This window comes from Cnephaeus nilssonii (genome assembly GCF_951640355.1).
Source record: "Cnephaeus nilssonii genome assembly, chromosome: 22".
Classification (NCBI taxonomy): Eukaryota; Metazoa; Chordata; class Mammalia; order Chiroptera; family Vespertilionidae; genus Cnephaeus; species Cnephaeus nilssonii.
The window spans coordinates 1,081,923-1,097,279 of NC_137093.1; the positions used below are offsets into that span (position 1 = coordinate 1,081,923).

Consider the following 15,357-nt stretch of genomic DNA (forward strand, 5'->3'; position numbering starts at 1 on the left):
AAGATCTCTGTTTAGGTAAAAGTTGCAGGATTAAATCTGTTTCCTGTTCTTTATTACTCTTCCTTCAGATTCCCTACTTGGGGTTTTGCTCCTGTGAAGAACTGGGAGAAACTGGAATCTGGCAGCTGAGGGACCCACCCATCCTTCCTCTCACCCATGGACCCACTGGGGGCTTCAACTGGAGAGAGACCTTGCTACAAGAATGAGCCACACCCGAGGAAGGAAACAGGCTTCGGAAAGCCTTGGGGAGACGTATTTTTCGTGTGTTTAGTAACAGTGAAGACGTCTGCACCACGCTGCAAGCAACAGCGCAGAATAACTTAGCCCACTCCCTTTCATGCTTTAAAATGCTCGTGATGGAGCCTGTGTGCATAGGAAAAAACGTGGCTCAGAGAGAAAGCTCATTTTCTCTGGACTCTTTTCTGGTTAGCAAGGCTTTCGGGCCTTGTCTGCCTACGTCGAGGCACCTGCTACTGCAGAGGCTGTAGCCTTCCTTCCTCCGTGGCCCGGACTCCGAGGCTCCCGGAGGGAGGAGCCAGCCTGGAGGGGGTGCCGGAGGAGGGCGCACATCCAGCACCCAGCTGGAGGGACCTGAGCTGCCCGTGGGGTGGTGGGAGGTCCTCTTAACTCCATGTTCCCGTGAGGCAGCGCCAAGCTGAAGGGTTCTTCTCAGGTTATCAGCAATCGGGCCCTGCAAAGAGCTGTTCTGAGGTTACACTTCGACTTCTGCTGTCGAGACGACCACCAGGGCCGGCAGCTCCGACGCTGCCCAGAGGATGGCAGGGACCCGGATCAAGCGTCCCGAGCCCCTGGCCATGCTCTGTGCAGAGCCACTCTCTGTGAAAGGGCAGACAAAGCACTTTTGCTCTCTGAAGCACTTGAGGATACTCAGGAGGAAATCAGATAAGTGTGTGAAGTAGTCCGTTGTAGGAACAAAGAACTGAAAACCACGAAGTGGCTGACTGATCCGTGTTGCCGCCGAAGGAGCCCAGCACTTCTGATCGCCGTGCTGCTCCTCCTTGGCCCTCGAGTCTGTTCAGGAGGCTGACGTTCTGAAAGGATGTGTGTGACATACATTATTTGAGTGAGCAAAAAGCTCATTCTTGTGCAATATGCCCCGGGGCAGGGTGTCGTCCACTCACAGGCAGTACATGTCAGTCATACCAGGCCAGCCAGAGGCGCCAGCTACACGAGGGATGTGCAAACCAAGTCAGGGACCTAGTTTAAGTGGTGCCAGTTATGCTCGCACTGCTACCTGCGCTGTTATTTTTGTTTGCTTTTCTAGGATAATTTTAAATATGTAGACAGGGCTCCTTAGATGCAGTTAGGAGAACCACACCCTGTGGCTTCTCTTCAGACTTGCTGGATTTAGAGGGAGTTCATTAAAAAAAAAAAAAAAAAAGACAATCAAGCCAAAACATCAGTTATCAGAGTCTGTTCAGCAGATGGTGGCCAGGTGTGGTGCAGCTCACTGTGTGAGGACGGGAGCCACACAAAGAGACATCAGTGCAAACCGAATCGATAGCTACGGTAGCACTGAAGACACTCCCAAACCCAAGTGCATGAAACAGGCCCATGAGCCTGTTTGACACGGGAATTTGATGATCCTTGAAACAAAGAGGGAATGTGTGCTTATCAGCCGGAGAATGAGAGTGGGGGTTTTAAAGTCACTTAAAGAAATGTGTCATGAATTTTACATTTTAAGAAGCAAATCTTGATTTCTAGCATTGTGCAAACAGCTTCTGAATATGGAAGTAACTCTATGCTGATACCAGTGGTTAATATGAATGTTTTAATCTTCAAATGGTGACATACTCATTAAAGGGTTGTTTTTTATCCTGGCTCTAGGATAGCTGCCATTCATTCTTCTTTTTTAAAAATATGCTTCTATTGATTTTAGAGAGAGAAAGGGAGAGAGAGAGAGAAATATCAATGAGAGAGAAACATCAACATCAAACGGCTGCCCCCAGCATGCCCCCTACTGGGGATGGAGCCCACAGCCCGGGCATGTACCCTGACGGGGAATCAAATGGAACCACTGGCCTCTTGGTGCCGGGTCGACACTTAGCCATGGAGCTGCACTGGCCGGCCATTCATTCTTTTACCCATAAGGACATGAGCCACTGCTCAATCAGATTTGCTAGTACATTGTGCATTAGGCTCTACACACATTTCCATGGCCTTCAGTGCCCAGGACAATGCCTGAATACCGCCCGTGCGGGTTCCTGGACAATAGCAGCATGTTCTGGGCTGTGTCTGTACTTACACAGAACCAAGTTCCAAATGGGCTCTCCTCCCCCTCCCTCTGGTGGCCTTAGTCCCAGGATGGACTGCAATCCATTGCCTTTGGTCCAGTGTGCACAGAGCCTTGAGCTGTTGTCTGCATGAGCAAAAGGAGGCAGAGACTGAAATCATTTTCTGAATAATTCAGGTGGGAAACACTGAGTAAACAAGGAGTTCATTCCTCTGCTTTAATTATCCAGATTATTTTTCAAAATGGCCTGAAAATCTGAATTCACATTAAATTCTCTTTTCATATTTATCTATTTAAACAACCAAACTTAAACTCCAAATGAGAAATTCTTCGGAAATCATGTTGAATGTATGTGTATTAAAAGAAACATGATTTCCTATTCATCCCAAAATTCTGGGTTAATATTACAACCCAGAATATTAAGTGCAGGCTGGTTATTTTTTTATCTCAGCCTGATACTCCTTAAGAACAAATGTTGATTGAGAGGGTTGGGGGCCAGGAGAAGAAGGAAGAGGAAATGCAGATCAAAACCAAATGGCTCCTTGCAGAAGGAATCCTTTCTTTTCGTGTGGAAAGTTACTGGAGACAAACAGGTGACATTAACTAAAGGATTCAATCTAGGCTTGAAAGTCTGCAGCATTTTGCTCTAGTAACACCCCAGTATCACGCATGGGTGGTTCTCGGTTTCCGTGACTTAAAAGCCACATCTCTCCTGGTGGGCAGGAGTGACCGCCCATTTTAATGCAGAAGCTGAGTTTCATTTCCCGCTGGTTGGTAGCCAGGGCCTTACAGCTTCACCCCAGCCTGCAGTTCCTGATACAGTGTTTCCATGACATCTAGATTCATAGACTCTGATGGCTGATTAAATGGCCACTGGCGGCTGAAAGAGGGAGGTATTTTCACCCTGTAATGCAGGGCTTCCAGCAGGTTCTACTTTTTATTTGAATTATACTTTAACCAAAGAATTATTTTAAAATAACCTTATATTTGGAAGCTGATTTTGCAAAAAATAAATAAAAATAATATTTTCTAGAGTGATGTCAGTTTGATAAGTCAGTGTTGTTAATTTTCTTGCATTTTAGGCTGAAGTGGTCCTTCTGTCAGTGGTATTTGGAGTGCATCCCCATTGCCCTCCAATTGTGTTCAGCATTGCCATCATGGGTCTTCCTCCCAGTGCATTTGTATTAACAAAGCCTCTTCTTGCACTCGCCTAGAGTCCTTGTCTGAGGAAGTGTCCAGTGCAGTGAAAAGGGAGGCGTTCCTTGTAGCCTGGGCTCTGCCGCCCAGTGTTCAACTGGAAGGTGTTACTGATTGCTCTTCTGAATTTACTCCGATGTGTGTGTTAGCATGCAGATGAGCCGCCTTTGACTCTCACAGGCTCTGTCACAGCTGCACTGTTCCACCAAGTGCTCAGATGGCTGTTTGCTTTTAAATTGTAGTCCTGCCCCTGTGAAAACCAGAGGCGCCAGCTGCCCGGCCAGGAGGGACCAGACTGGCCTAGGAGGCTGGGGAAGGAGCAAGTTAGCATCTATTTAGGTTAATATTCACTTTACAAAGGTGAAGGGGGATGTTTCCTTAGGTGATTGAAGATGCTCTTCATCTTTTTTTTTTTTAAATATATTGATTTTTTTCACAGAGAGGAAGGGAGAGGGATAGAGAATTAGAAACATCGACGAGAGAGAAGCATCGATCAGCTGCCTCCTGCACACCCCCCACTGGGGATGTGCCCGCAACCAAGGTACATGCCCTTGACCGGAATCGAACCTGGGACCCTTCAGTCCGCAGGCCGATGCTCTATCCACTGAGCCAAACCGGTTTCGGCGATGCTCTTCATCTTTCAAGATGGGATTAAAATGATATTTGCTTCTCTTCAATACATTGAATTTTCCTAGAAAAGTGACTAGCCATTATGAAAAATCATGGGGAGGAAAAGCATTGCCTCTATAATATAGAAGAAATAACTTGACTTTTAAGTACATGCAATATTATGCGCAGTGTATGTAGATTTAAAATTAAAATGATGAGCAGTCAAACTTAATATACAATTAGTTCTTATAAATGTGTGACCTGGTGCCATGTAGCTGCCATCACTCCTAGAAAAACAAGATTTTGCAGCTGTTGTTCTTGGTTGCTGTGCAGGATCCCCAGAGAAGTGTGCTGGCTCTTTGATCGCCACTCCAGGTGAGAACAGCCCGTGTGTTTGGTGATGCACAGGCCAGTCTACACCTCCCGCTTTCAGGGGTCTATTGGCTTCTTCCTCACTTGCCGGGCTGCTTTCCTGTCCTAATCAGGTGTGCTTATTGGGAGAAGGCGGTCTGTGAAAAAGAAACCCCACCAACTGACTGCATCACCAAGTTCCTCGCGAATGCCTGTGGCATCTGCATGCTCCTGGCTGGGCTCCAAACAGCCGGTGCCGCCCCGTCACACGGGCATCTCCCTCGCAGTGGTCCGTGGCTGCTTTAATAGAAGAAGCTGTCCTCAGTCAATCCAGAGCGGCCTCATATTAAATCCTGAGTGGTCTGTGCTCCGTCATGTGTGAAGCTGTTACTGTGGTCACTATTGTCTGGTAAATGTCCATGGAGAGTGTGAGGGCCAAGGGCCACCGGCTGCTGATGGAGACGGAGGATGCTGGGCAGCACGGGGGCCTGGTCCCTTCAGATCGGGCGTCCCTGTGAGTCATCAGGCTGAAGAGATGGAAACCCATCCCAGGGTGGAAGGCAAGCACCAAAACGCTTCCCCTGCCCACGTGGGAGCGTCTGGCCTCACCGCTGCCCATGCGGCAGGTGCCTCAGGAGCCGTCCACGTGTGAGAATGTGGGTAAGAGAGAAAGGAAATCCAGCCCCAGCAGGCTCCACGCTGCCCAGAGCCACAGACCCCGTTTTTCACATTCACGTGACTGTTATTACCCTATATTGTTCCAGTTGTTCCAATATTAGTTGTTGTTAATCTTTACATAGACCCCATTTTTAAAGTAACGATATGTTAAGCAAGTCGATTTTAAACCATGTAGGAAAATGTATGCCCAGGAAATGATGCAGTTTTCATGGACACAACCAGATCTACTCTGGCAGGGTTAACATCCTGAGGAGATGTGGACGAAAGGGACCACACGCTAAACCCGACCCGCTCAGGGGAGGCCTGCAGGGCAGCCTTATACGTTCAGAGACCTGCAATAACCACAAAAGATGGTCTGGAATTAAAACTTTAACTAAAAGCAGTTATGGTGGGTAGTCATGTCCTAGACCGGCATCTTCCCTGATAAAGGTCACTCTTACCTTAACTGGGCCTATCCTCTTTTTGCATCTGCAATAACATATTGGAATGTGAAACTAATGTCCCTATTTCCGGACCCCTCGAAGCACAGGCACTGCTATGCGGACACCACACATCCCCTCATTGCTATTGACTTCATTGTTGACTGTTAACTATCCCACACCCACCTAAGCAAAAGAGGTACCTGTCTATCATTTTACTTTTTATCCAACCTCAAAGGTTTCCCTGCTTTGCTTTCTCTTGCCTCTCTAATCTATCACCAATGGATTTCTTGTAACCCACCTACCTCTTTGATTGAAATGTATAAAACAAGGTGAAAAACTGCCATTCTCCAGAGCATTATCCCAGTTTGTTGAGATTCTGCTTCCCGACAATTATTAACAGGTTGGCTCAAATAAACTCACAAAAATTCTTCACAGGTTTGAATGTTTCTTTCTTTTTTGTTTTTAAGGTTATCTTTATTTTATTTATTTTTCTCTCTTTTTTCCATTTTTTTTATTAAGGTATTATATGTGTACATATCTTACCATTGTCCCCCTCACCCCACTCCCATACATGCCCTCACCCCCCAGTGTTTTGCCTCCATTGGTTATGTTTATATGAATGCATACAAGTCCTTCGGTTGATCTCTTATCTCCCCCACCTCTCCCTAACCTTCCCGCTGTAATTTGACAGTCTGTTTGATGCTTTACTGCCTCTGAATCTATCTTTTTGTTCATCAGTTTATAATGTTATTTATTATCCACAAATGAGTGAGATCATGTGGTATTTTTCTTTCATTGATTGGCTTATTTCACTTAGCATAATGTTCTCCAGTTCCATCCATGCTGCTGCAAATGGTAAGAATTCCTTCTTTTTTATTGCAGCATAGTATTCCATTGTGTAGATGTACCATAGTTTTCTGATCCAGTCATTTGCTGACGGGCACCTAGGCTGTTTCCAAATCTTAGCTATTGTAAATTGTGCTGCTATGAACATAGGGGTGCATATATCCTTTCTGATTGGTGTTTCTAGTTTCTTAGGATATATTCCTAGAAGTGGGATTACTGGGTCAAATGGGAGTTCCATTTTTAGTTTTTTGAGGAAACTCCATATTGTTCTCCACAGTGGCTGCACCAGTCTGCATTCCCACCAGCAGTGCACGAGGGTTCCTTTTTCTCCGCATCCTCGCCAACACTTGTTGTTTGTTGATTTGTTGGTGATAGCCATTCTGACAGGTGTGAGATGGTACCGCATTGTTGTTTTGATTTGCATCTCTCAGATAACTAGTGACTTTGAGCATGTTTTCATATGCCTCTTGGCCTTCCTTCTGTCTTCTTTCAAAAAGATTCTATTTAGGTCCGTTGCCCATTTTTTTATTGGATCATTTATCTTCCTTTTATTAAGTTGTATAAGTTGTAGATGTTGGAGATTAAATCTTTATCAGTGATAACATTTGCAAATATGTTCTCCCACACAGTGGGCTTTCTTGTTGTTTTGTTGATGGTTTCTTTTGCTGTGAAAAAAGCTTTTTATTTTGATGTAGTCCCATTTGTTTATTTTTCTCTTTAGCTTCCATTGCCCTAGGAGCAGTATCAGTGAAGAAGTTCTTCCGGCATAAGTCTGAGATTTTGTTGCCTGTGGATTCCTCTAGTATTTTTATGGTTTCCCGTCTTATGTTTAAGTCCTGTATTCATTTTGAGTTTATTTTTGTGTATGGTGTAAGTTGGTGATATAGTTTCATTTTTTTTTTTTTTGCATGTATCTGCCCAATTTTCCCAACACCATTTATGGAAGATACTGTCTTGACTCCATTGTATGTTCATACCTCCTTTGTCAAATATTAATTAATCATAGTGGTTTGGGTCGATATCTGGATTCTCTATTCTATTCCATTGGCCTATATATCTGTTCTTGTGCCAGTACCAGGCTGTTTTGAGAACAGTGGCTTTGTAATACAGCTTGAAATCTGGTATTGAGATCCCTCCTACTTTATTCTTCTTTCTCAGGATTGCTGTGGCTATTTGGGGTCTTTTTTTATTCCAGATGAATTTTTTGGAGAGTTCTTTCTAGGTCTGTGAAATATGCTGTTGGTATTTTAATGGGGAGTGCATTGAATCTATAGATTGCTTTGGGTAGTATGGACATTTTAATGATGTTGATTCTACGAATCCATGAACATGGTATGTTCTTCCATCTGTTTACGTCTTCCTCTATCTCTTTTTTCAGTGTCCTGTAGTTTTCTGCCTCCTTAGTTAAGCTTATTCCTAGGTATCTTAATTTTTTTGGTGTGATGGTAAATGGGATTGCTTTTATAGTCTCTCTTTCTGTAAGTTCACTATTGGTGTATAGAAATGCCATAGATTTCTTGGCATTAATTTTGTATCCTGCTACATTGCCCAATTCATTTATTAAGTCTATTAGTTTTTTGATGGAGTCTTTCTGTTTTTTATGTAGAATATCATGCCATCTGCAAATAAGGACAGCTTTACTTCTTCTTTTCCAATTTGGATGCCTTTTATTTCTTCTTCTTATCTAATTGCAATGGCTAATACTTCCAGTACTATGTCAAACAGGAGTGGTGAGAGTGGGCATCCCTGTCTTGTTCCTGTTCTTAGGGGAAATGGTTTTAGTTTTTGCCCATTGAGTATGATGTTTGCTGTGGGTTTATAATATATAGTTTTTATTATGTTGAGGTATGATCCTTCTATTCCCACCTTGTTGAGAGTTTTTATCAAGAAAGGGTGTTGGATTTTGTCAAATGCTTTTTCTGCATCAATTGATATGACTATGTGATTTTTATCTCTCAATTTGTTTATGTGATGTATCACGTTTATCGATTTGCGGATATTGTACCATCCTTGCATTTCTGGGATAAATCCTACTTGGTCATGGTGTATCACCTTTCTGATGTACTGCTGGATCCGATTTGCTAGAATTTTGTTGAGGATTTTGGCATCTATGTTTATGAGGGATATTGGCCTGTAATTCTCTTTCATTGTGTTGTCTTTATCTGGTTTTGGTATTAGTGTGATGCTGGCTTCATAGAATGAGCTAGGAAGTGTTCCTTCCTCTTAAATTTTTTGGAATAGTCTGAGGAGGATGGGTTTTAGTTCTTCCTTGAATGTTTGGTAAAACTCCCCTGTGAAGCCGTCTGGCCCCAGGCTTTTGTTTGCTGGAAGCTTTTTGATGACTGCTTCAATTTCTTCCATAGTTATTGGCCTATTGAGCTGTTTAGATTCTTCCTGATTGAGTTTTGGAAGGTTATATTTTTCTAGGAATATGTCCATTTCCTCCAGGTTGTCCAGTTTGTTGGAATGAGTTGTTCTTAGTATTTTTTAACAATCCTTTGTATATCGGTGGGTCTGTTGTTATTTCACCTCATTCATTTCTGATTTTGTTTATTTGGGTCCTCTCTCTTTGCTTCTTGGTGAGCCTGGGTAGAGTTTCATCAATCCTGTTTATCCTTTCAAAGAACCAGCTCTTGGTTTTGTTGATCTTTTATATTGTTTTTGTGTGTTTTTTTTTTTTTTTTTTGTCTCTATGTTGTTTATCTCTGCTCTGATCTTTATTTCCTTCCTTCTGCTTAACCTGGGCTTTTCTTGTTGCTCTCTTTCTAACTCTTTGAGTTGTAGGATTAGGTAATTTATTACCATTGTTTCTTGTTTTTTTGCAGTAGGCTTGTAGAGCTATGAACTTCCCTCTCAAGACTGCTTTTGCTGTGTCCCATAGATTTTGGATTGTTGTTTTTTCATTGTCATTTGTTGCCAAGATGTACTTTTATTTCTTCTTTGATCTCTCTGGTAACCTAGTCATTGTTTAATAGCATGCTATTTAGTCTCCATGTGTTTGATTTTTTTGGGTTGTTTTTATTGTAGTTGATTTCCAGTTTTGTGCCACTGTGATCTGAGAAGATGCTTGATATGATTTCTACCTTCTTGAATTTGAAGAGACTTTGCCTATGTCCCAACATATGGTCTATTTTTGAAAATGACCCATGTGCACTTGAGAAGAATGTATATTCTGTGGCTTTGGGGTGAAATGTTCTGAAGATATCAATTAATTCCATCTGGTTTAATGAGTCATTTAGGATTGATGTTTCTTTGCTGATTTTTTATTTAGAGGATCTGTCCATAGGTGATAGTGGGGTATTAAAGTCTCCTATTATGATTGTATTGCTGTCAATCTCTCCCTTGTTATCCTCCAGGAGTATTTTTATGTATTTGGGTGCTCCTGTATTGGGTGCATATATGTTTACCAGAGTTATTTCTTCTTGTTGGATTGCTCCCTTTAGTATTATGAAGTGGCCTTCCTTATCTCTTGTTATGTCCTTCACTTTGAGATCTAATTTGTCAGATATAAGTTTTGCTACCCCAGCTTTATATAAGATGGTCAAGTCTGTTGTCCCAAAGCAGGTGGCACTTACACTGACAAGTAAGGTTGAACAGAAGTGGGTCATGGTGAAGAGCCAAAAGAGGAGGCTCCAGGAAGATAGGAAGGTAGAAGCTCCCTGTGGAAAGGAGCTGGCTGGGGTAGAACACAAGAGTTAGGAAATGAAAGCTTAGTGGGATGGCACAAAGTGGGGGAAGTGAGGTTGCAGAAGTAGGCAGACCCAAAGACATGGGGTCCTGTACACCAGGACTCCTATTATCTATAAGCAGAGTCTGGCCCACAGTCAGTATGTGTACATCCCACAAGCAAGAATGTTTTTACAGCCTGTGTTTGTATGGCCCACAATTATAATGGTTGAAAAGCATCAAAAGAAGGATATTATTTTATGACCCATAATAATCATATGACATCCAAATTCCAGTGTCTTTAAATAAAACTTTATTAGTACGCAGCCACACTCATTCATTTACATATTGCCTATGGCTACTTTCAGGATACAATGGCAGAAGTTAGCAGTTAAAGCCATAAGGCCTACAAACCTTGGCTCTTTCTAGAAAACATTTGTTGACCTCTGTTGTAGACCAGGATGAAGCATTTGGAATTTGTTCTAAGCCCACAGAGTCTGACACAGACACTCGTTTGCCTGGCATAACAAATGAATAGATTGGTGGTGTCCAGTAGCCGGCAAAGTAACAGCCAGCACTTTCTAAGTAATTTATATGTGTAAGCCTCTCTCATCTCCATGATTTATTTAGCAGATACTATTATTAGTCCCAATTTACCAAAGTCGAAGCTGAGTCTTAGAAGGATTCAACAGTTTGCCCAAAGTCACGTGGCTAGTGAGTCACATGGCAGATTCGACCACGTCAGCCTGGTTCTGGAGCCTGGATTAATAGTTTAAAATATTTTCATAAATAAATTTTAAAAGAAATATTGCAGAACTCTGTGGCCCCTGAGGGACACAGCTTGGAAAGCACTGCTCTCATCTAATCCCTCATTTGTGGATGAGGACACGGAGGGAAGTCCTGTCCGGAGAGCTGGTGCCTGCTGTCCTGTGTACCTTCTCCTGAAATCAGCCTTCACGTGGGTTTTGTTTAATTAGACTAAGTTCTAGCAGAGCCTTGGGAACAGAAGCTCAGTTCCCACCTTTCTCCAGGCACATCTGACCTGCAGGGCTTATGGGATGAGTTTCAGCCCCAGGCACTTTGAGGGTCCATGTGCCACTGAGCGGGCACTTGGGGTACCGTATTTATTCATACTTCCCAGTCACCTTCTACTGCAGTTATTCTCCCCGTTTTATGATTGTGGAAACAGAGACCAAGAGGAAGTCGTTTGCTCGGGGCTACATGGCTGCTAGTGGCACGGGCCAGATGACAAGTCTAGTTCTCTCTGCTTCCTACCCCCATACGCATCCCACTAAAGTTCTGCTAATCCTAGGAAGCCTTTTCTCAGTCAATAACCAATTACAGAGGCTGCTGCTCCAGCTTAGAGACTCCACTGGCACTTTGTGTAAGTCTACAATAGTCCCCCAAATCCCATCACTGGGGGGAACTGGCCTTCACAGCACCTGCTGGGAAGTGCAGATACGAGTCCCTCCCGCCCAGGCCTGGGGGAAGGCCACGCGCTTGTCACAGAAACCCATGAAAGGGCAATAAGAAAGTTCAGGCCTCTTCGTAATTGCAACAAAAACCCAGTGGCTTCCACCCAGGGGAAATCCCCTGTGTTTTGTGGCCCCTGAAGCAGTCCAACTTTCACCTGCTTAGTAAGTGTCTCTTTTTTCTGTTTGTTTTTTTCTCAAGATAATCTACGTTGACCAAGGAGATGATGGGAGAACTTTTTTTGTTTGTCTAAAATCTGTCCCCACGCCACCACCCCACCCCATCAAGTGTTACTTCCTATTTGCAGCAAAACATGGCATGAGAACTTCAGGCGATGGGGATGAAAATGACAAATGCCGCCGCTGCAAGGCCTCCCCCATACAAGGCGGCCAGCAGCCATGGTTCCATTAGGAAGAAGGAGGGGCCACTGGTTGGCCACTGTGACCCCTTCTTTCCCTCCACCCTGCGAGGCAGCACAGCGGCAGCTTCCCCTGCGGAGCCCACGGCCTGCGGCTAGAGAGTGGGTCTGAGAGAGTGGGAGGGCCGAGAAACCACAGTGCGCGTCATCCACAGCCCGCTCGCAGCATTTCCCCACCGACCACGTTTCTTCTCTGAGCCCAGTAAACTCTTGTGCCATTTGTCATGTTTTCTGACAAGCTGAATATCATCACCACCATGGTGAAAAGGATACACTTCTCATTGCCCAGTGAAGTCTGTGGTGAGATTTTCTTTGATGCTTGGGAAGAATGACAAGCCAAACATCCATTCAGGGCTCAGAGCACAGCGAGCAGTGTCCATATCTCCAGTGGAAGCTCCTTCATGCTCTCCCTCACTCGCTCTGTTTCCAGTCCCCAGGTCAGGTGCGTGGGTCCGAGGCTGCATGGAGGTTTGTGTGCAGGGGTATGGAGAGCGCTCCAGGGACAATATCCATGGAGGGAGCAAGCCCAGGCTGAGGAACTGAGCTGAAATGCAGTCCCAACAAAGGCCTCACCCAACCTGGCGGGAGCTCTGAGCAGGAGCCCATCTCTGTGCCACCCCTCCTCGAGGCCAGGGCAGGCCTTCAGCTCCACCCCGTGTGCCCTGCAGGCGTGACCCATGTAAGCCAGCTCTTTCCCAATGAGTGCAGTTTTCAGAGAGGAGCCCAGCCGGCTTGTCTCATCTTCCCGCCACCAGGAGATCAAGAGAGAGTCTGGGTGGTACATCGAGTGTACACCCCAAGTGCCAACGAAGGACTGTGTGCCACCTGGTTTAACTACTGCTCACCTTGAACTTTCCCTCTGAATTAAGGGATTGTCATGAAAAGCTAATGTGGGAGAATACAGTTTTCCTTTATTTTAAGTTTTCCTACAATTGCTTCAATGTAATAGGAAAGAATTAAAAACTGTACTATGGCAAAAGGCCTAGAAGCCCACCTACAGGCGAAGGGTGAACAAACTGGGGTGTATTCACACACTGAGCCCTGACCCAGCAGGAAAGAGGGACCTGCACATGCTCCTCATAGATGAGCCTTGGAATAATGACACTGAGCGAGGGAGCCAGGCAAGGGAGTGCTCACTGTGGGATTCCATCACACAACACCTCCAGAATTAAAGCCAGCCTCAGTGCAGAAAGCCTTCGGTGGCTGTTTTAAGAGGGGATATGGGGAGGGCAGAGAGGATTAAAAAGGCCGGGGGGCTCTCGGGGCGATGGATTGTGGTGATGGTTTGATAGGTGTATGCGTATGTCAAAACTTACCCAATCATACAATTCAAATATGGACAGTCAGTTATATGTCAAAAGTATTTTAAAAACAGCTATCTTAAGAAAGGGTTGTGCCAGGCCTCAGGGACACTCCAGTAAGTAAGAAGCAAACTCTGCTTTCAGGGAGCTCAGAGTCTAGCAAGGGAGACAGATGTGTGTTCAACTAAATCTAATGCAAATAAAAATAAAACTAGTATGATATAGAGATAAACGATCATGGGGCAAAGAAAAGTAGAGAATTTTTTCTAGGAGTAGAGAGGACAGTCAGAGATAACTCATACAGTGTTTACTATGTGCCAGGCACTAAAGTATGTTAACGTCTTCGGTTCTCCCCACAGCCATGTCGGGATGCTGTCATTACACCTGTTGCACAGGTGAGGAAGGTAAGCTGTGGTTAGGAACCGTGTTCTCAGCCACTGGTCACCACTGAGCTCTGAGAAGCGCCCCACTTGACCTGGGCTGGGAGGGTGAATAGTCTCCCCAGAAGAGAGGCCGCTTTTGGCAGAGAGAACAGTGTGAATTATGACCCAGTGTGCCTGCAACTATGCTTGAAATATAACAAGAGTTTCCTATGGGTATACACTGGGGAGTGCTGAAAGGGGTTGACAGGTAGACTGTGGCCAGGGTGTGGTGGCCTCGAAGGATTTGCTAAAGTGTTTGGACTATGTCCTTCATGCAAGAGGAAACCACTGGGAGTTCTGGCTAGAAGAAGAATATCAAAATTGAGTTTTAGAATGGAAAGCGAAGAGAAAGTCTACTTGTCTGCAGTTAAATGAACAACTGGTAAATGTCATGTGAATCCATTCACAGGTATTGCACTAAAACTATACTAAATCAATACATTTGGGATGGATTACACGGTAAATTTAAGTTTCAATCTCAGACTATTTCATTCTCTGGTCACCTGAGTCCTGTGTTCATTGTTTTCACCTGTGTTTCTGTACATTTTTTTACTCAACAGAAGACCACAACTGAACAATAGAGAAATGAAATGAGCCTTTTGCAGGCCCCTTGCCTGAATTTAGTTCAAAATTGGTGCAACTCCACCCCTCTCCCCCCACCCCCTGCCTCACGGGCTTAAATGAAAAGTCCCATAATGGCATTTTAACTTTGTTTCATGTAAAAGTGACTTTTTTACCTCCTCATAGACTCAAGTTACATGATAAGCTCAAGGTCTGACAAATCAGCCAGGACGTGTGTTGCTGAGTCCAGGATGTCACCGACAGCACCGCGGGTGGCCCTGCCTGTGCTTTGCCTGGGAAAGTCAGAGCACCCTCCACAGAGCAGCACTCTTCTAGGTGACATGTGAGAAGCTGGCCACTAGCCCTGATCACTTCTCACCTGCCGTGAACTTTATGTGTACTTTTCTGGGGCTTTCTTAAGAGGGTAGGCGACAGGGTACAACGATAAAGCCTCACCCTAAAGCAAGGGCATGGAATTAGCAGGAAAGTCAAATGCTTAGACACCCATGGAGCCTTAAGTATAAAAACTGGAGTCCATGGAGGGAACCTTACGAGGAAAAATTAATAATCAGACCAAAGACTCAAAAGTGTTGTTTTGTATTCTCAGTTCTGCTACTGACTCATTGTGTCACCTCAGGCAAACTCCTTAATTCTTTATTTTAAATGTTGTTTTTGTTGATTTTTAGAGAGAGAGGAAGGGAGAGGGAGAGAGATAGACATCAATGATTAAGAGAGAATCATTGATCGGCTGCCTCCTGCACGCCCCCTACTGGAGATCCAGTCCACAACCAGGTATGTGCCCTGACCAGGAATCAAACCAGTGACCTCTTGGTTCATAGGTCAACCCTCAACCACTGAGCCACACCAGCATGGCCTTAATTCTTTATTCTTTAAAATGGTACAATGCAACACTCCCTGCTTCCATAAGGGTGTCAATATATTTCAGTACAGTCAACCAACAGGAAAACCTCCGACGATCCCACCCACTGGCTGGCAGCAGCACCCGCTCTCTGGGTTTCTGCTCCACACTCTCACAGTCAGCGCTGCCAGACTCCCAGATACACCTGGAGAGCTTGGTAGACTACAGGTGGCTCCTCATTCAAGTGAGAGTCTGATTGATCAAGCTGGGCTGACCCTATCCATCTGCATTTCAGCTGAT

The 15,357-nt window shown here is 44.6% G+C and overlaps 2 protein-coding genes across 2 annotated transcripts in view; both read left to right on the forward strand.

Moving 5' to 3' along the window:
- UBASH3B (ubiquitin associated and SH3 domain containing B) overlaps positions 1-5,909 on the forward strand; it is a 164,188-nt gene extending 158,279 nt beyond the window's left edge. Inside the window, exon 14 of the mRNA XM_079762336.1 lies at positions 69-5,909. Within this exon, the coding sequence (XP_079618462.1) occupies positions 69-206 (138 nt within the window). The 3' untranslated portion in view covers positions 207-5,909. The remainder of the gene's footprint in view (positions 1-68) is intronic.
- CRTAM (cytotoxic and regulatory T cell molecule) overlaps positions 4,831-15,357 on the forward strand; it is a gene marked incomplete at both ends in the record, with an annotated part of 41,291 nt that continues 30,764 nt past the window's right edge. The window contains 1 exon segment of the mRNA XM_079762938.1: positions 4,831-4,925. Coding sequence (XP_079619064.1) covers positions 4,831-4,925 — 95 coding nt within the window.